Raw genomic sequence first — 19,701 nt, 5'->3', positions numbered from 1 at the left:
GGGTACCAAGCCGCCCTGACGTCGGTTCCGAGGGGTACCAAGCCGCCTTGTCGCCGGCTCCGAGAGGTACCAAGCTGCCCTGTCGTCGGCTCCCAGGGGTACCAAGCCGCCCTGACGTCGGCTCCGAGAGGTACCAAGCTGCCCTGTCGCCGTCTCCGAGGGATACTAAGCCGGCTTGTCGTCGGTTCCGAGAGGTACCAAGCTGCCCTGTCGCCGTCTCCGAGGGATACCAAGCCGCCCTGACGTCGGCTCCGAGAGGCACCAAGCTGCCCTGTCGTCGGTTCTAAGAGATACCAAGATGCCCTGTCGTGGGCTCCGAAAGGTGCCGAGCTGTCCCTGTCCTCGGTTCCGAGAGGTACCAAGCTGCCTTGTCGTTCAGCTGTCGTGTCACATAGCTTCTTTAGAGCACGGATGGCCGTGGAGGACGTTATCCTGCCGGCACGCAGCAAGGCATTCCTTGATCACATGGGCGGGGAAATTATGCTTGGGCTATGACCCATGCGCTTTTGGAAGAAGCTGAACATTAAAACTAATGCGTTGCATGCAATGCATGGGTTTGAAGGCGTGTTTGGGTCACCCACTTCAGCTATGGTCTTCGCCCCTGTATCATCGCGTGGGTATTTCCTCACACTGGCTATTTACCACACCATGCGTTGAGGTCACGCAGTGCTGGCCTTCTCAGCCGGTACATTCCCGCTTCCACCACCATCCTCAGACCGCTGATTTGACCGCCGGCGCCGCGGTGCTATTTTCTAACGTTGCATTGCAGTCCTCGACCGTGGCCACCCGCGGTGTTCTCTTGCTCAAAGACTGAAAGCTTTCGAGCGGTGAAAAAGCAAAGGTCTTTAGCGGCAGTGGAGCGAAGGCCGGCGGGACGCGTGACATGCATGGGGAACCAAATTTGGCAGTCGTAAAGCTCGTTGGTAAGTGGCACACGTGATAGTTCTGTCTGTGTGTCCGCCATTGTGTTTCCTTTCACTCAGAAGCATGTCTGCACTAACCTGAAGCATGACACAGGGATCAAATTGATTATCACCGCGTCCAAACTTTGCACAAGCACCCCGACTCTGTTCTCATGCGAACCAGGGGCATGACCTTTCAACAGTCCTCCTTCTGCATCTATGACAATGGCCACGGTGCCGTGGGTGCTGCGGATAGTCGCGATCGTGCATAGGCACATGACTGTGTATGGGAGTGATAACGCATTGATACGCTGATCTCCGACGTCTTCAGCGCAAACACCGCATTAACCTGGCATACCCTGAGCCTCGTCCTCGGGGCAAACACCGCATTAACCCGGCGTATTCTGAGCCTCATCCTCGGGGCAAACACCGCATTAACCCGGCGTATTCTGAGCCTCATCCTCAGCGCAAGCGCCGCAGTAACCCGGCGTAGTCTGAGCCTCATCCTCAGCGCGAACACCGCATTAACCCGGCGTAGTCTGAGCCTCATCCTCAGCGCAAACGCCGCATTAACCCGGCGTATTCTGAGCCTCATCCTCGGGGCAAACACCGCATTAGCCCGGCGTATTCTGAGCCTCATCCTCAGCACAAACACCGCAGTAACCCGGCGTATTCTGAGCCTCATCCTCAGCGCAAGCGCCGCAGTAACCCGGCGTAGTCTGAGCCTCATCCTCAGCGCGAACACCGCATTAACCCGGCGTATTCTTAGCGTCATTTTCAGCGCAAACACCGGATTAACCTGGCATGTTCTGAGCCTCATTCTCAGCGCAAACACCGCATTAATCTGGCGTATTCTGAGTATTGTATCGTGGGCGTATTTTGAGCCTCATCCTCAGCGCAAACATCGCATTAATTTGGCGTATTCTGAGCCACATCCTCAGTGCAAACACCGCATTAACCTGGCGTATTCTGAGCCTCATCCTCAGCGCAAACACCGCATTAGCCTGGCGTATCATGAGCTACGTCAGTGAAATGTAAGGCGCTTAAACACCAATGTTTGCCAGAACTTGGTTCACTCTTCGAAACGCAAACCAGTGTACCATCAGACAATCTAAATGGGTGGGTCTCTGGCGGGCTAGTAATAATTATCGCCAATGCAGACGTCCTGTTGCATTACTGACATACCACGGGATGTCAATGTGACGGGCCCTTGGTTACCAGGTCGTCGTGAGGTAGCGCTCCCGCAATAGGACTGCCATAGGACATCTGCAAGAACCCACGGGTCCGTGATCCCCAGTCACTGCTTGAAGAAGGGTAACGGATGATTAAGACAAAAACCACACTTGGAGAATCCACTGACTTACATCTTGATGTCAATGCACAAAACAGTCGTCAGGCAAGTTTTCCTTAAATATGCTACCATGAGCTAACCGTGGCAGGCATTATGAAACCACATAGATGGATGCATTATCAGATCAAGCCGCTTGAGGTGGGGTGCCGGCCGGGGAGACCAGTTTTTGTGGCGTGCAGCAGCGACGATTCACTTTCGAAAGGGCATGCCAGTCCGGCCCGCTGAAAAACCAATGGGATGGCCCGGCCTGTTGCGTCACATTGTTTCAGAGAAACCGAGAGTGCTCCAAACTGTTCTCGAAACTGTCGGCCCCCTCCGCTGCCTGATGACCCATTGTGGCCGTAAAAGGGTCATTCAGTTTATTCTATGACCCATTCATTATGTCAGGCGTCGCCTTCCAGCAAAGCTTCGTGATGTTATCCTCTCTGATGGAGAGGCGCGTAACCACGCTGTTCAAGAACAGGCCTCCGTATGCGGGAAGCAAGCAATTAGGCGTCATAAACGAAGCCGTTTTGTTCGTCAGAGTTACGTGGTGAATGAGGTGGAACGAAAGGCAGGCGAACCTCGATATCCAAGCCTGAGTATTCAGAGGTGGAGAATAATCCCACTGCGGAGATGCGCAAGCAAAGCAGATGAAAACTGTCATTTCGTGTCGCACCCGAGCCGACTTCCGTGCAACGAGAAGCGATAGGAGGCAGCCGGCCAATATTGCTGGTTGTTAGATGGACAATGGAACTTCCATTACAAAATGGAATATTTCCTAACTTGTCAGAGGTCAAACAGCATACCCTTATTTAACAATGGTGCTGGCAGACAAGAGTGCAACGTTACGAATGCCTGAAGCGTTCATAATGTTGCATAAAGTTCGTATAAAAAGATGCTAATGTTATCACGACGAAATGTTGCACCATAGGATCAATGTTAACCAGAGCGCTCCAGTATTTCTCTCGGAAGACAAAACAAACACATCTGATCCCATTATCATTTTGTGCAGGCTCGCAACCGTCGGTTAACACATTGCATACATCGCATCAAAACATGGGCCAGAAAAATGAGGTAAGGCGATATTCTATGGCATGCCAAGCTGCATACAACAACCCAAATCTGTTCCAGTTACAATTTTGGCAAAGCTGAGTTTATAAATTTGCAATGCGCTCCGACTCGAACGGCATATCGTCCAGAGGTAAATCGTGTGCTCACTATTACGCATCTCATAAGCACAAGAAATTACAAACTCGAACGTCAAAAACATCATATTGCACAATTCCATGGCTTGAATATCAGTGCCACCGGCATCATAACAACACTTCAGAATGTGAAACTAGTGAGTATGACTCGTGTTCACATTGCCAAACACCGAGCAATGTTCTGTCTACGCTCGCGTGCTAAGTAAGAGTAAATCACTGCACTACTTTGCGCAGCATCACCCGTTTTCTAGCAAAGTGAGCTATAACAACACTCTGACGATTCTAGCAGATCCTTCACCGTCTGGACCAACGGCCCCTACCGGTACCGGTACCGGCACCCGCACCGCTACCGGTACCCGCAGTCTGCCAGCCGCCCGCCGCCCACTGGCCCGCCGCCCGTTCTTCCCCGCCCTCCGCCCACCGGTGTTACACGTCTGCTCACTCCGCGAATGGCACCAGGTGCACCACCGGCTCGCCGCTGTCGCCCCTCACGCAGCTGATGTAGTAGCCGGGGATGTTGCCCTCGCGGACGTGCCGGCGGTCATAGCCGCCGAAGTCGCCGGCGCGCTGCACGCGTCCGTTCCGGTACACGTGACCGTAGTCGACGGGCGGCACGGTGGCGTGCTGGCTGCCGGCGGGTACCAGCTGGTACTGGGTCGGCGTGGGCTGCCACTGGGACTGCACCGGCGCAGCGGCGACCGCAGAAGGGTCAGACACGGTGGCGGCTGGCGCGGCCGCGCGCGCCGCCCACGCCGGCGCCACGACCACCTCACGCAGGACGGAGGCCGCCGCCGCCTGATCCGAGTCGACCGCCTCGACGGTGTCGGCCGCTGCCGTCGCGTCCGGCACGGGACCCAGAGCCTCGCCGTCTCCCACGGCCGGCTGGTCCTCAGCCGGCGCCGCGTCCGCCGCTGTTGTCGCGTACGGCCAGTCCCGCGCGGTGTACCTCAGGGGCCCGAGGTACCCGCCGCCGGCGGTGTCAGCGCCTCCCTGCGCGCCGTAGGTGGGCTGCGCCGCGTGCTGCTGGTCGCCGGCGCTGTGATAGCCGGAGGGGGCGGCCGGTGGACCGAGGTAGGACCAGGCGTTCTCGGAGGGTACGCTTGCGGGATAGCTGCTGGTGGAAGGCGGGTTCTGGTAAACCGTACCGTGCTTGTACGACGGAAACTGCACCGGTACGTAGGAGACAGTACGCAGCGGGTGGTAGCCGGGCTGCTGCGTCTGGTACGGCCGCATCACCGGGTGGGCGTACGCGTAGCTCATGATCGGCTCCACCACCGTCACCTGAGCGGGCCGAGCCGGCGTGTTACGCTGCGGTCTCACGCGTACGCGGCCAGCTGGCTGACGCGGGGGCTGCACGCACGGCCGATCGGTCGTCGCGCGCCGCATGCAGACACGAACACGGATGCGGACTCAGAGGCTCGCCACGCTCGAGGGGGCGATGTAGCGAGGCTCCAGGACATTCATGGTGGGGGGGGGGGGCGTCACACTTTGGAAACTGCTACACCCGCCAGCTTCGTATGCATCAATCGTGATTGGAAAGGGTTTGAAGTGCACATGTTTGATTAGCACACAAGCGTTTTGCCAAATGTGGCACCTTGTGGCAAGTTTTGGTGGAACGGGTATCTCATCTGTCGTAGGCGGGGTCACAAGTATCGGGGTCATGTTGTTCTCAGCGACATAAAGGTTCGTGCATTAAGCTGCGGAAGCACCTGTCTTGCACTGCACTCGTCTGGTCGATGACACACAAGAGTGAGGCACAGCAGGGGCTTGCAAAGCTCTGATGTCTCTCCCGCATGACTTTGGTGATTGGTCTTCCCCCAAAGGCCTATCGCGGAGCTTTGCGGGGCTGCGACAGCGCACAGCTACGCAAACCAGGCGCCAGCTGCCAAGGACATGAGACAAATGTAAGCACTGTGAACTGCAAACCTGTCATATCACTAACGGCAGACGCCCGTAGTCGCCGACGTTCTGATCATGACCGCCGTACCGCGCCAAGTCGGGTATGGTGACAGTGACCGTGCTCAAGTGCTCTTACGTGCTTCCCAAAGCTCTCGTATGGGTAATATTCATATTCATGGACTTCGCTGTTGAATGTCTTCACGTCTTCCACGTTCTGGTAACTGTTGCTCGTCTCCCTGTAACACTGCCGGTCGTTATATCCCGCCTGACATCTCAGCTGCTCGCGACTGCCCGACATCAAAATACTAACTGTTATGTCAGCAGTGAAATGCAGCAATGCACGCTATGATAGTTAGGTACATACAAGCCTTCCATGGCATAAGTTTGGCAGGTACCTTCCTCATTTATTTACCAGCGGCCTGATCTGCGCCGTTTTGAGTCAGGTACACGCAAGTCTGTGTACACGTGAAACGATAACCAGACACTACTCACACTAGACACTACTCGCTGTGCACGACCCAATGATTGCCGCAGCGATGCGGCACGTTGAAAGACATTGGGAACCACCCGAAAATCGAGTGGAGGTTTAATTTGCGCAGAGCCGCATGAAATGTCCTGCCTTGTTACGCTTCTTGTCGCAGCCGTTGACGGATTATGCTGCAGCGTTTAAAAGATATTGGTTTCATCATGAGTCCGGTGGAAAGATGTTGGCTCCAGAATGGGTCCAGTGGAAATATGTTGGCTTCAGAATGGGTCCAGTGGAAAGATGTTGGCTCCAGAATGGGTTTAGTGGAAAGATGTTGGCTCCAGAATGGGTCCAGTGGGAAGTGAGTGTTTTGTAGCGATGCTCGCAGTTTTTGTCAATGATTTCTTCTGTGTGTTGTGGAAAAAAGGCGCAAAAGGGGCAATGTTTCCCACGTTCAACACATGCCAGAGTTGTACAGGTGCTTAAGGTCCTTTTACGGCACGTTAATTGCCTGCTCGTTTGAGCAAAAATAAACTGAGAATTGGTCAGCCCAGGCCGTCGATAGCAGCAGGCTGTCATCAGAGTTGCGCGCTCACCTGGCGTCGGTGGCACGCTGGCCCTGGCCCACCTCTTCCACCTGGTACGTGCCCTCCCGGCCGTGTAGCTCCTCCACCTGTCAACACGGGTCACACGAGAGACGTCAGAGCGGTCACGGCAGCTTAACAGCACTTCAAGTGTGTACAGAAGCGATGTCAGATTTTGGTACGATGCCACCATGACATGATGATCGGTACTAGCGGTACCGTTGCAGTATCGAATTGCATGCAGAGTTATCAGTAAGGTATATCAGCATGCAGAGTTATCAGCAGAGCAATCAGTAAGGTATAGGTACCAAAATTTTACCGCATGCTGCGTGCAACAGTGTCTATCCCTGTTCCACCTTCCCTTTGCGCGATTGTGTAGAAACGAGATATCTCATTATCTGAATGTAAAACAAAAGAAATAGGACATGTGAGAAGGAGTTCACCAGTCAGAAGGTTAAACACGCATCATTTTTCTGAACGGACTTCAACAATAAGAAAAAGGTCTTGCCCTACGCTATCAAACCACAGTAAGATATCAGCAGCACAAGCTCGGAATGTTGAGGTGATAATTACCCTCACATTTTGATAATTATTTTAAACATAATTTTAATATCATTACCGTCACAACGTCGTCATCTCCGTTTCCATCGTCATAAAAAGGCGTGAAGACCGGCTGCTCTTCTTGCTGAGCGCCATCCGCCTGTAGAGGAGCGCCGTCGTCGGCTTCCGGGCTGCTCTGGTCATCTTGGAGAGTGATGGCATTTGTTTCACGATTGCCATCATTAGCGCCTACCGGCGCCCCGCCAGCCAGAAGAGCCAAAACTACCAGCGGAATGACCTGCAACAGACGGTCAGAGAAGTGACTGAAAAAGCCGAACCTTGTCCAATGACATAAATATAGGATACCCACCAGTTGGCAAAGTTTCTTAAATTCCTCGAAGTGTGCTTCAGTACACCTAAAAGTGGAAATGGGGGAACCGGGCGTGCTTCGTCTTAAACAGGACCGCCACCCTTCCAAATCAGTGGTTCGAATTCAACAAACTGTGGTTCCAGCATCACAGAGTCACATACCAATGTCGGGGGAGTCAGCAAGAATCGCTTAAAATGCGTTTCGAGAGGGGATGATCCAGTGAAAACGCATCCCGAGAGGGGGTGATCCGGTTAAATATGTCCCGAGAGGTAGTGGTCCAGTTAAAATGTGTCGCAAGAGGGAGTAGTCCAGTTCAAATGTGTCCTGAGAGGGAGTGGTCCAGTTCAAATGTGTCCTGAGAGGGAGTGGTTCAGTTAAAATGTGCCCCGAGAGGGAGTGGTCCAGTTAAGGACAGATCACGTGGGAGTCTTACAATCGTCAGACATGCGTCCCTGACTTTCCCTACGTGGCTTCGCGAAGGGTAATATCTATATAATCGTAACATGTCGCCTTTTTTGGCTGGTTGTAACTATACGGCTCAAAAGTGTAGGAAGGTAAAGTTTAATTTCACCACCAAGGAATATGAGGCAAAATAATTTGTCACGGATCACCACCTGTCCGACGCTTTCAGAGCGTTCATCAAGCAAATCATCAACAGTGATGCGAGATCTTCATGTCCGAAAAGTACCTGGACAGTCTTATCAATAGCGATAAACTGACCACGCTTTGACCCGCAAGGTGCCAGCAGTTTTTCTTAAGCCTCCTCTTTTTCAGTGTTCTTAGCGTAAGCTATCATTTTGTTTCAGATCTAACCCCTCTTTTCAAATTTGCATGCTTTATTCAAATCAGAACATCGCGAACATTGAAAGAGCAAGAAATAAAGTCACGACAAACGCAACATACAGGTGGTGTAGCCGCGGAGGTCCTCTCCCCCCTCCCCCCCCCCCCCCTCCCCCGCTGACATCTGCGAGTCAAGCAGGCAGCCGCCTCTGCGACGTAAACCCATGTGTCTGGCACGTACTGGGGTCGGGCTTACTGACCCACTCGGTCACGGCTGCGGGCATCTTTTAGAAAATGAATTGATCGATGATACATATCCGGCGATTGATTGAGTTACGACTTAAAATGGTTGAGCACTGCGTGGTCGATGCATAAGGAATTGGTACCGTTAGTTATGTCCTATAAGGTAAAAACACATTGCATAGTATTGTCTTCACTGGGTCTTTACCTCACACTCAGCTGCTGAGGCTATATGGTATCGGTTATCTCTCACCCTGACAATAAAGGGCAAGCAGCACTGGGAATCGAACCCATACTTCTGGTTTCCCAGACGCGCAACTTAACCATACTGCTATCGGTACCCTTTAAACGATCTTAATTGTTCAGCATTTTTTATCATTGAAACATCACGCGCAAAACGTCTAAAACAAACATTCCATATTCGTTTCAGTCAGGCCTTACTTGAACTACCCAATAATCCTCAGGCATTTCATGAAATGCTTAAAGATGAGATTTTCCGTCGGGCAAGTACAGTGATAATACAGAAAACGCCGACAGCCTCGCGGGCATTTCATGCAACACTTGAACTTTTAAGTCATGTAGCGAAACAATGACATTTTTACGGATGTTATGTGAAACGCCAGCATTGCATGAAGCGCCTAATTTTACCTTGAAACGATGGCTTTTGCCCAGCCACTATGATTTTTAGACCAGTGTGCAGGTGCACGCATGCCGTGGGGTTATATACCTAACGTTGTGCCATATCAAGTGATGATACAACAAAACAACAAAACTGTTTTGAGATTCAAGGGTAGTTAACGTGCAAACGTTGTCAACGATGGAAGCATTATGTGCCATTGCGTACCACTTACGCAGTGAAGAAGGCGCAGCAAATGCTTTTAAATACAGTACATTTGTAATCACTTTAAGATTAAAGACCCGTGGAGAAAAACGGTCATAATCTAGACACCACTTGTGTTGTTCGTATTCGACGGGGAACTTATTGAGTTGCAAGTTTGATGGTGAAAGTGAAAGACCCATAATATAACAGGAGGCTCTGAATGAACGAGGTTATCAGGCCAGCATTTCATATTTTGAGGAAATACGATGCTTCGAAGCTGCGCTTCGGGTCTAAAATCTGACCAATACTCCCTTGATAACGATGTTTCACCACTCCTGGTCTAATGGAGGTTAATCATTTTCAATATAGCAATTCCAATTCATACTGACGAATGGCCGGGATCTTAAAACCTTTCTTGCTTACATAAAAGACAACTGGTCAACTTTTCGACACTTGACAATTAATAAAGTCGAGAAACAAGGGACAAAAAGGATTCTGTTTTGAGACATACAAGCAAGAGCAAAAAAACAGACATTGAGATAAACAGCGTCCGTGCGCTAGCGCAGCTCTGGACATGCACCTACCTTCATCTTGCTCCTCGGCTGTAACACTGGCACTGGTTTTGTCTAGTTCCGATTTTATAAGCCAAGCCAGTTTTTCACAACATGAGGGAAGTGGGGACGGGTGTGTGGCAAGAGGCCGCCAGGTCCTGCCAGCGTCGCCACCGCCGATCTCCGCCATCCACTCCCAGGTGCGAGCAGGGAGAACCCAGCGCGTTTGACACTGACGCCCAGCATGCTGTGGAGAGTTCAGCCTTGTTTGGAAGAGGTCATGCTGGTGAATGGAACGCCCACTGAAACCAGATACGAATCCATGGCTCGCAGGTCCGGAGATGTACCAGCATTTTAGGAGATAAAGATTCTGAAACACCAGCTGTACTGTACAAAGTTATTAGAAAGGAGCGTCATTTTTATGGGTGACGGACACTAATGAAGCGCATGTTTGTGGTGAAGGCGTAGGAATGCGCCCGGTGCGTGAGTGCTGCGTTACTCTCCGCATGTGTGAGGTGGTGCCGCCGCCATGACGGGTTCCGTCCCTCTCCGGGGAACCTGCCGGACTGGTGCCCGTGTTACACAAGCCAGCGGTGCCCCCGCACCCTCGGCTCCACCAGAGCAGAGAGAACGACGCCTTCAAGGACGACCGGCATATCCTACCCCGGAACATGTGTTAATCATTCATAGAATTGAAACCACGAGCTCTTGTGTGTAACGGCAGTTTCAGTGTCAAAAGGCGCGCAGGCATATCTAAACATCTGTCGGAAAAGCGACCAGGCCCTACCGCTCCCCTCTCCGTCTTCGGTCCACCATCCCTAGCCAGGGGTAGAATTTAAAACGCAAAAAGTCGAAGGAAAAATAGCAAAATGGTTAGAAGTCTACAGACACAGAAGCTGAAGCGGAAGAAATGGACGGACAGACACAAAAGGGATAACAACCGACTTAGGGAAATTCAAACGGGATGGAGCTCGACAGGAATAAAAGACTGGAATACACTGCGTCAGTGGAAGCCAAAGCGCCAGAGGGAGCCTGGAATCAGGGCCTGGTGTGTGTAAAAGAACTGTTGGGAGCTAGGAAACCAGTGTCTGGCGTTTGTGGAATGCTAGCGAGAGCCAGCAAATATGTTGTTATGTTTGTAGTGAAACCAGTGGGGACTAGGAACTTATATTTGTAGCCATGAAAGAACTGATGAGAACCAGGAAACCATATCTTTACTTGTAAAACAGCAGTGATGAGCAGAAAGCAAGGAGCTGTGTTTGCAAAACAGCGGTTAGAAACCGGGAAATTGGGTGAATTTTTTTTAATAGCCAAGCGGAACTAAGGGTCCCTTTGTCAGGAGAGCGTGGAAACTAGAAACCAACATTAGTAAGCAGGCACCTGTCTGTCTAGCACAAGAGCTCACGACGAAACTCACGTGAGAACTCACTCAAGAACTCACGACGAAAATGACGGGTTCGCGTCGGACGCCACCGCCGTGCTCAACCTTTGCCGAAGGAAATAATTAGAAATAAAAAAGTGCCCTGGCGACTGGCATTCGTACTGTTCGTCACTTATTGTCGCAGACTCTTTCTGTCTCCGTCTTTATTTTTCACTTTTACAGGCGCAGAAACCGACGGCCGCATGGCTAACAACTCTAGATGTTCCACTCACGCATGTCACTTTTCGCTGGGAGCTGGTCATTTACCGAAGCCTCAGCGGGGTTCATCATCAGCGGTGGACGTGTCATTCCTCAAACGTGGCACACTGCCGCGTCGAGTACTCGCCGCGATAATATCGCCGGCGGAGCACGACACTCGCCCCTAGAGCTCCTACCAGACCCACCTGCCCGCCGGCAGGTCATCCGCCCCTGGAGCTCCTACCAGACTCACCTGCCCGCCTGTAGGTCATCCGCCCCTGGAGCTCCTGCCAGACTCACCCGCCCACCTGCAGGTCATCCGCTACTGGAGCTCCTGCCAGACTCACCTGCCCGCCGGTAGGTCATCCGTCCCCGGAGCTCCTGCCAGACTCACCTGCCCGCCTGCAGGTCATCCGCTCCTGAAGCTCCCGACAGACTCACCTGCCCGCCTGCAGGTCATCCGTCCCTGGAGCTCCCACCAGACTCACCTGCCCGCCGGCAGGTCATCCATCCCTGGAGCTCCTGCCAGACTCACCTGCCCGCCGGTAGGTCATCCGCCCCTGGAGCTCCTGCCAGACTTACCTGCCCGCCGGTAGGTCATCCGCCCCTGGAGCTTCTGCCAGACTCACCTGCCCGCCGGTAGGTCATCCGCCCCTGGAGCTCCTGCCAGACTTACCTGCCCGCCGGTAGGTCATTCGCCCCTGGAGCTCCCGCCAGACTCACCTGCCCGCCGGTAGGTCATCCGCCCCTGGAGCCCCTGCCAGGCTCACCTGCCCGCCTGCAGGTCATCCGCCCCTGAAGTTTCTGTCAGACTCACCTGACCGACGGCAGGTCATCCGCCCCTGGAGCTCCTGCCAGACTCACCTGCCCGCCTGCAGGTCATCCGCCCCTGGAGCTCCTGCCAAACTCACCTGCCCGCCGGCAGTTCATCCGCCCCTGGAGCTCCTGCCAGACTTACCTGCCCGCCGGTAGGTCATCCGCCACTGAAGCTCCTGCTAGACTCACCTGCCCGCCGGTAGGTCATCCGCCCCTGGAGCTCCTGTCAAGCTCACCTGCCCGCCTGCAGGCCACCCGACCGGCACCGCTGTGTGCCCGGGGTCACGTGTCACGCCGGCGGGCGGGTCCGGCGGGGCCGCTGTCACCACACCGAACCGGGGCACACCAGCATCGGACACTCGGTTGTACCGCCGCCGCGCCGGGCCGGAGCCCAGCAGGACCGCCGCCGCCGCGCCGGGTCAGGGTACACCAGCATCGGACACCCCGCTGTGCCGCCGTCGCGCGGGGCTGGGACACACCAGCACCGGACACCCCGCTGTGCCGCCGTCGCGCGGAGCCGGGGCACACCAGCACCGGACACCCCGCTGTGCCGCCGTCGCGCGGAGCCGGGGCACACCAGCACCGGACACCCCGCTGTACCGCTGCCCCGCGGGGCCGGGGCACACCAGCACCGGACACCCCGCTGTAACGCCGCCCCGCGGGCCGGGGCACACCAGCACCGGACACCCCGCTGTAACGCCGCTCCGCGGGTCCGGGGCGCACCAGCACCGGACACCCCGCTGTGTCATCGCCGCGCCGGACCGGGGCACACCAGCACCGGACACCCCACTATGTCGCCAGGGGTGTCGCAGCCAGGCCCACACGTCACACGCCTCACAGACGGCCACACGCTCGTGGCATGCCGCCCGATTAAGAGACTCGTCCGACGCTATGCTGTAGGCGACGGTGTGGTAACGCGGTACATCGACGTCCATGATCGGCTGGCGCTCGCTGTGGAACCCACAAAAAGGCGGCGGGCCGCCGGTTAGGTCATTAGCCGCCGGCTGTTGAGGGGTCACACCGTAACGACCGTTCCGCTGGTACGCGGTGTAGCCGCAGAGCGGTCATGGGCCTCACTCGCGAGCGTTCGCGCACTGTCACGCGAGCAAGGCACTCGCTCATCTTTAGAAATTCGAGGACGTGACGCGTTCCTTGCGCGCTACCTCACGCTGATGTCACCCTGCAGATGACGGACGTCATATCGAAAGTGACACAGTGACAGGTGTTTCGTCGTGTTGAACTTGTCAGCACCAGTAGCACTGTCGTGACAGATCCGGGATGCCCTGGGATCCCATGGTGCGAGAAACAAAACTGATAGCCTGAGTGTTGTGTGTTTGTGCATAGTGATCTAATACAAGCATGCGCTCAGCCGACTGTCGCGTTTCCCTCTTCACTAGTCACTTGCCAGAATAAAATATCAAAAATAAGGAGAGGAATGACAAACAAAAACTTGATCACCTTGCGCCCTTTTTTCTATGCCGTTACCCAAGAACAGGTAACCAGGAGTGCCGCTCCCTCAATCCCAGCGACGCAGTAAACCGTACGTTAACACCAGAAAACATAAAATCAAGTCGCGGCACTCCCAACTAGGAAGATGAAAAAAAACGTAAGAAAGCAGGCGAAGAGGTGGTGCAGACCCGAAGGAATTGTGTTATGTGATAGGTAGGGAAAAATCATAGATGAAAAGGCTTAAAGTAGTCATTAGCCAAAGTCAGCTAATGACGGCCCGCTAATGCCCTCGAGGCCCTCGAGCTCAAACGTGTTCGACTTTTGATAATTTATGACCGGTGTATGAGCGCTCCCCAAGCATGGAATGCCTACATCATATCACATTTCTGCATGATATTCCAGTCTAAATTGAATCATCAGCTGAAATTTAGCCAGGTTCTCGTGAGCTAGACCGCACGAGAGCTCTCGCGTGCAGCTCGTGTTTGTCCAGTTGTCTTATCCTCGGTGTCCCGCCACGCAGTTCGGCTGGCGCACGCTTTTCACAATACAATACAACACAACAATACAACACATGACATACGCGCTAATGCCCGCACCTCCCGCTTTAAGCACACTCGGATCCTCCGATCGGTGGTATTCTGGCGTTCAGCATCAGACGTGATAGCTGTGAGAAATTCTGAGCACCCCTGATCTGACTGGGTCACGCCTGTGCCGGGGAGGCGCAAAGAGAGCCATATTGCTTGGCTTTGGAGGAAAAACAGGGCGATCGCGTGGACCGGCGCAGGAGCAATCCTCCGTGGCATGTGAGCGTGCGGGACGGGGCAGGAGCAAGCCCCCGTGGCATGCGAGCGTGCGGGACGGGGCAGGAGCAATCCTCCGTGGCATGCGAGCGCGCGGGACGGGGCAGGAGCAATCCTCCGCGGCATGCGAGCGTGCGGGACGGGGCAGGAGCAAGCCTCCGTGACATGCGAGCGTGCGGGACGGGGCAGGAGCAGGTCTCCGTGACATGCAAGCGCGCGGGACGGGGCAGGAGCAGGCCCCCGGGGCCTGCTCCTGCCCCGTCCCGCTCGCTCCTGCTCCAGGAGCGAGCGGGACGGGGCTGTACGTTTTTTCGTACGAGTCTGTCATCCGTCGCTTATCGTGCTCCCTCAGTGACGTCAAAATGCGACAGCTGGCCCCGGTTGCCGCCGGCCGTCGAGCATCGCGCGAACCCCACACTGCTGATGCTGTCGTGACCTCCCTGCTGCCTCCTGATCCTGCCGGGATCTCCCTTCTGCATCTTTCTGGTGCTGCCGGTACCACCACCCCCCCCCCTCCCTCACCCCTCCTTGTGATGCTACTGTGGCCACCCTGCTGCATCCTTCTGAAGCTGCCGGGACTTCCCTGCTGTAACATCCCTCTGAGGCTGTCAGGACCCCCTTGCTGCACCCTTCTGATACCGCCGGGACCTCGCTGCCGCTTCTCTCTGATGCTGCCGTGACCTCCCTGCTACATCCTTCTGATTCTGCCGCGGCCCTTCCACTGAGATCGGGCCTCGCTCTGCAACACTGCTCCCGACGCTATGACATGCCAGACCAGGCCAGACCAGGCCAGACCAGGTCCGGCCCCACCGCGACGTTATCTGTCGTACAATAAGGCGCCATCGCAGGCTCGTGGGTGAATGGCTCGCCGTGCTTTCAGTCATCTTTTTAGGACCCCAGCGCACTTTGTTTTAATCAAAGCATGGAAGTCAACGTCGTCAAACGTGCAACTGCCAGTAAATTGGAGTGGCTTTTTAGAGTTCTCTCAATCGTCTCCCGGGCAGGGACGCCAAGGTGCAGTCTTTTGTGTCCTCTTGTCTACCTAGCATGGACACAAAGTTTAGGTATCTGGACTCACCTTAGAGCATGGCACCAAACAGTGTATCTTTCCGTATTGTCCTCCTTTTGCATACTGAGTGGTGTTCTCGATTTAGCACACGTAGACATCTTTAATTGCAGTTAGCTACTCTTTTCTGAATGAAGGCTGGTTCACAGTGGTCCTGTAGATCATAGCACATTTGCTAATTTCATAGTTTGCGGAATGGTTCCTCAAACAATGTCCTATTTGTGCACTCCTCTTCTCAGATACCGAATGTCCCTGTCGGTGCTCTCTCTCTCTCTCTCTCTCTCTCTCTCTCTCTCTCTCTCTCTCTCTCTCTCTCTCTCTCTCTCTCTCTCTCTCTCTCTCTCTCTCTCCTCTCTCTCTCTCTCTCTCTCTCTCCCTCTCTCTCTCTCTCCTCTCTCTCTCTCTCTCTCTCTCTCTCTCTCTCTCTCTCTCTCTCTCTCTCTCTCTCTCTGCACTGTTAGAACCCTTTGTTAGTCGGAATATCTGAGCGGTCTAACGGAAAATAACCGTCGTCCAGAATCGCCGTGACTTCGCTTGGCTTCAGAGTCCCAGCGATTCCTTCAGTTCTCGACAGGTTACCTTCTGCTCCCATCTGTGTATCTCGGCTACAAATAAGACGTTGTATCTCGCTTGCAACGGAAGCGTTTTCCTAACGGCGATGCTTTACTCGCATTATCTTGAACACATGCTGTTGAGGAATGTCCAATTTTTCTTTGACGCCTGCCTGAGAATGGTCAATGTTTTACCACCTACGTAAGGCTGCTTTTATCATTGGCCTGCGCTGTATGGTTGCCTTCTCCCCCTGGCTGGCCGGTGCCGAACGTCCCCGCAAAAGGGATTCCCTCAACACACCAACACAACACTGCGTATATCGCTCGCCCGAAATGTCTCACGAAAAAAGTGCGTCCCGGTGCATGCTTTGCCTTCGCTCTAATAAACCACGTAAAACTCGCCACCAGCGTTTCTACGCACCTTGTCATTCAGGCACCAGCAGTGGCGATATTTTGATCAGAAACAAGACTAAACGGATGTCATTGTCACAAACATGTTGTCGTCAAATGCTAAAAGCCTTAAGTGTCAAGAGATAGAACGTTCTAAGCTTTGTGCAGACGTTTAGCTGTAGAACTTTATTAGAACATGCTTATCGTCACACTACACAGCAGCCGGCCCCGGAGCGCCACTCCTCCCGAATGTTCGCGAGTGAGTGACTTTCCGCCGGGTGTGGGTCGAAGAACGCATGGGGCAATCCAATTCTCCTTCAGCAAGGCCTGATCAATTTTCGAACATAAACGTAGTCTAAACATGTAAATTGGCAAGGAGAGAGACGTCAGTGGAGACTGGCTATCCTGAAAGTCCTTCCTTGCAGAGAGCCGCAGCATTTGCCGGCTGCGCCTCTGCCTTATCGGCGGCTGCTGCCGGCTGCGCCCCTGTGTCGGCGGCTGCTGCCTGCTGCGCCTCTGCCTCATCGGCGGCTGCTGCCGACGTCGGCGGCTGCTGCCGGCTGTCCGCACCGCCGCCGCGCAGCTGGAGACCGCGCCCTGCGGCCGGTAATCGGCCGTTGGCAGCGTAACGAGTCCTTGGCCGGTTCCTTGGGTGCTGGCCAGATGTCTGCTCCAGTTTAAAACGCCACTGCCCACGAAATGACGGCATAGCGGCGACGCACCGAAACCGAATGGGCTCCCAATCATTACGTCAAACGGGTCGTTTGTCACACGCGCAATCACAAGGCCGCTAATGAGGGTGCGTCCTCGGCGGTATCAGAGGAGGGGGCGGCGCAATACTGCGGTCCCTGGAAACGACCCTCGCGTGCCGCGTGGCTCAGTTATTGCCACTCTCCCCTCATCGCATTATGGCTGTGGGTTCCATCTTGCTTGGCAGCGGACGTTCCTCCGTGACTAATGTTGAGGCTGCGTCACTAAGACACAATATTATTTGCGCCGTTATTTATCTAACCGGTACTGTAGACAGCTAGGACTGTTGTCGGCTATAAACGCCGTTGTCTTGACCACAGTTGTCCGATACTTGTGTTACCTGGTCGGTTGCTGCCCACTTGATTTATGACGGCACTTCCAATAACCAGTCCTGACATAAGTGTCAACGCGCACCCTGGCGGTTTTTCTTACCTCATCAGCTACCAACGAAACACGACATTAAGTATCTGACTGCGCGTCCCGCGCTCCATCATATCGCTCGTCTTGGCGACATCCCACCCCAGCATCGTATCGCTCGCCTTGACGACATCCCGCCTCAGCATCACATCGATCGTCTTGACATCCCGCCTCAGCATCATATCGATCGTCTTGACGACATCCCGTCCCAGCATCACATCGCTCATCTTGGCGACATCCCGCCTCAGCATCATATCGATCGTCTTGACGACATCCCGCCTCAGCATCACATCGATCGTCTTGACGACATCCCGCCTCAGCATCATATCGATGGTCTTGACGACATCCCACCCCAGCATCACATCGCTCGTCTTGGCGACATCCCGCCTCAGCATCGTATCGCTCGCCTTGACGACATCCCGCCTCAGCATCACATCGATCGTCTTGACGACATCCCGCCTCAGCATCATATCGATCGTCTTGACGACATCCCACCCCAGCATCACATCGCTCGTCTTGGCGACATCACGCCTGAGCATCATATCGCTCGTCTTGACGACATCCCGCCTCAGCATCATACCGATCGTCTTGACGACATCCCGCCTCAGCATCATATCGACGACATCCCGACTCAGCATCATATCGCTCGTCTTGACGACATCCCGCCTCAGCATCACATCGCTCGTCTTAGCGACATCCCGCCTCGGCATCATATCGCTCGTCCTGACGACATCCCGCCTCAGCATCATATCGACGACATCCCGCCTCAGCATCATATCGCTCGTCTTGACGACATCCCGCCTCAGCACACCGGCCGGCCGTTGGCGTTCCACGATGCCGTGGCCGGCGCCGCTCCTGTAGCTACCACGCGCGCCGCCTGAACGGAGCCGCCGCGGCCGCCGCCGCCGCCGCCGCCGCCGCTGACCCCAAATTTCACTAGCCCACTTCCAGGGCAAGGCCCGGCGGCGGCGGCGGCAGCGGCGGCGGCGGCGGTGGCTGCACTGCTGCGGGGACCGAGCCAGTGCGGCGCTGAGCCGCACCCTCCGGCCCCATGCACGGCCGGGCCCTGCAGCTTCGTGTTCTGTCGGAACAAGGTGTGTGGCCCCATGCACCATCGCGTGCTGTTGTAGATGTCCGGGTACCATTAAAATGACGCCAGTGATTTGGCATACAGCACGAGACGCTCGGCGCCCCGCCCGTCGGTGACCACCGGGCGCGTGGCATGACACGCTCTCGCCGCGGGCGTTAGCTGACACCCGGGTGTCACGTCACGCTCGGGTGGCGGCGCGGACGTGACACGCCTGGCGCTGACCCAGACGCGCCGCCGGCCGGGTGGCGCCGTCTTCCCTGCCGTGACTCGGCACGGCACGCAGCCGGCTGCGCCGTGACTCGGCGCTGGTGCCGCTGCGCCACTCCCCGAGCAGGTCCTGTCGCGCGGGCCGTGCTGACACATCTGGGCCGACAGGTCGCCGCAGCTGACTCCGGCCAGACTCCATGTCGCGGCCTGTTCCGTGGTCCTCTTCCGCGGAGATACTGCCGCTGGCTCCGACTTTAGGCACCTGTCTGGACAGATATCCTGTCGCAGAACGGTTTGTACATGCCCGCCGTGATCTGCTCCAGAATAAGTCTACATAGATTCTCAGCCCATCTCTGTCCTCTCGTGACGCTGCAGAGACTCTTTCATGTCTGTTCCGTCGTGTGCAGGTACCGGATCTTCCCCAGTCTGCTCGGTCGTGTCCAGGTGGCCGGGAACGCCGTCTCGGTGTACGGCGCTGTGACCGGGTAGCCTTGTGCCCGCGGCCCGCGGTACGTTAATCCGACGTCCGGCCAGCGGCAGACACGGCTGGCAGTGGCCGAGACGCGACGGGCACTTTCGCCCGGCCGCACCGGACTTCTGAACAGGAGCGGAGGCTCCGGGTCCGGGGACGGATCCCGGACAGGGGCGGAGGCTGCGAATCCGGGGACGGATCCCGGACAGGAGCGGAGGCTCCGGGTGCGGGAGGGGACCCCGGACAGGAGCGGAGGTTCCGGGCTCGGGGACGGATCCCGGACAGGGGTGGAGGCTCCGGGTCCGGGGAAGGATCCCGGACAGGGGCGGAGGATGCGAATCCGGGGACGGACCCCGGACAGGAGCGGAGGCTCCGGGTACGGGAG

General features: G+C 55.4%; 1 protein-coding gene across 1 annotated transcript in view; it reads right to left on the bottom strand.

The window, feature by feature from the left end:
• The window catches only part of LOC119104397 (collagen alpha-1(I) chain), a 41,113-nt gene extending 22,952 nt beyond the window's left edge, over positions 1-18,161 (bottom strand). The window contains exons 1-5 of the mRNA XM_037228094.1: positions 17,670-18,161; positions 6,402-6,478; positions 5,476-5,626; positions 4,586-4,721; positions 3,883-4,351 (exon numbers count right to left, since the gene is read on the bottom strand). Coding sequence (XP_037083989.1) covers positions 3,883-4,351; positions 4,586-4,721; positions 5,476-5,626; positions 6,402-6,478; positions 17,670-18,161 — 1,325 coding nt within the window. The remainder of the gene's footprint in view (positions 1-3,882; positions 4,352-4,585; positions 4,722-5,475; positions 5,627-6,401; positions 6,479-17,669) is intronic.
• Between the last annotated feature and the right edge of the window lie 1,540 nt (positions 18,162-19,701).

The sequence above is a fragment of the Pollicipes pollicipes genome, unplaced genomic scaffold (genome assembly GCF_011947565.3).
Source record: "Pollicipes pollicipes isolate AB1234 unplaced genomic scaffold, Ppol_2.1 Scaffold_6052;HRSCAF=7182_pilon_pilon_pilon, whole genome shotgun sequence".
NCBI lineage: Eukaryota > Metazoa > Arthropoda > Thecostraca > Pollicipedomorpha > Pollicipedidae > Pollicipes > Pollicipes pollicipes.
Note: the sequence above shows the minus strand (reverse complement) of the source record. Positions and strands in the feature narration are given on the sequence as shown.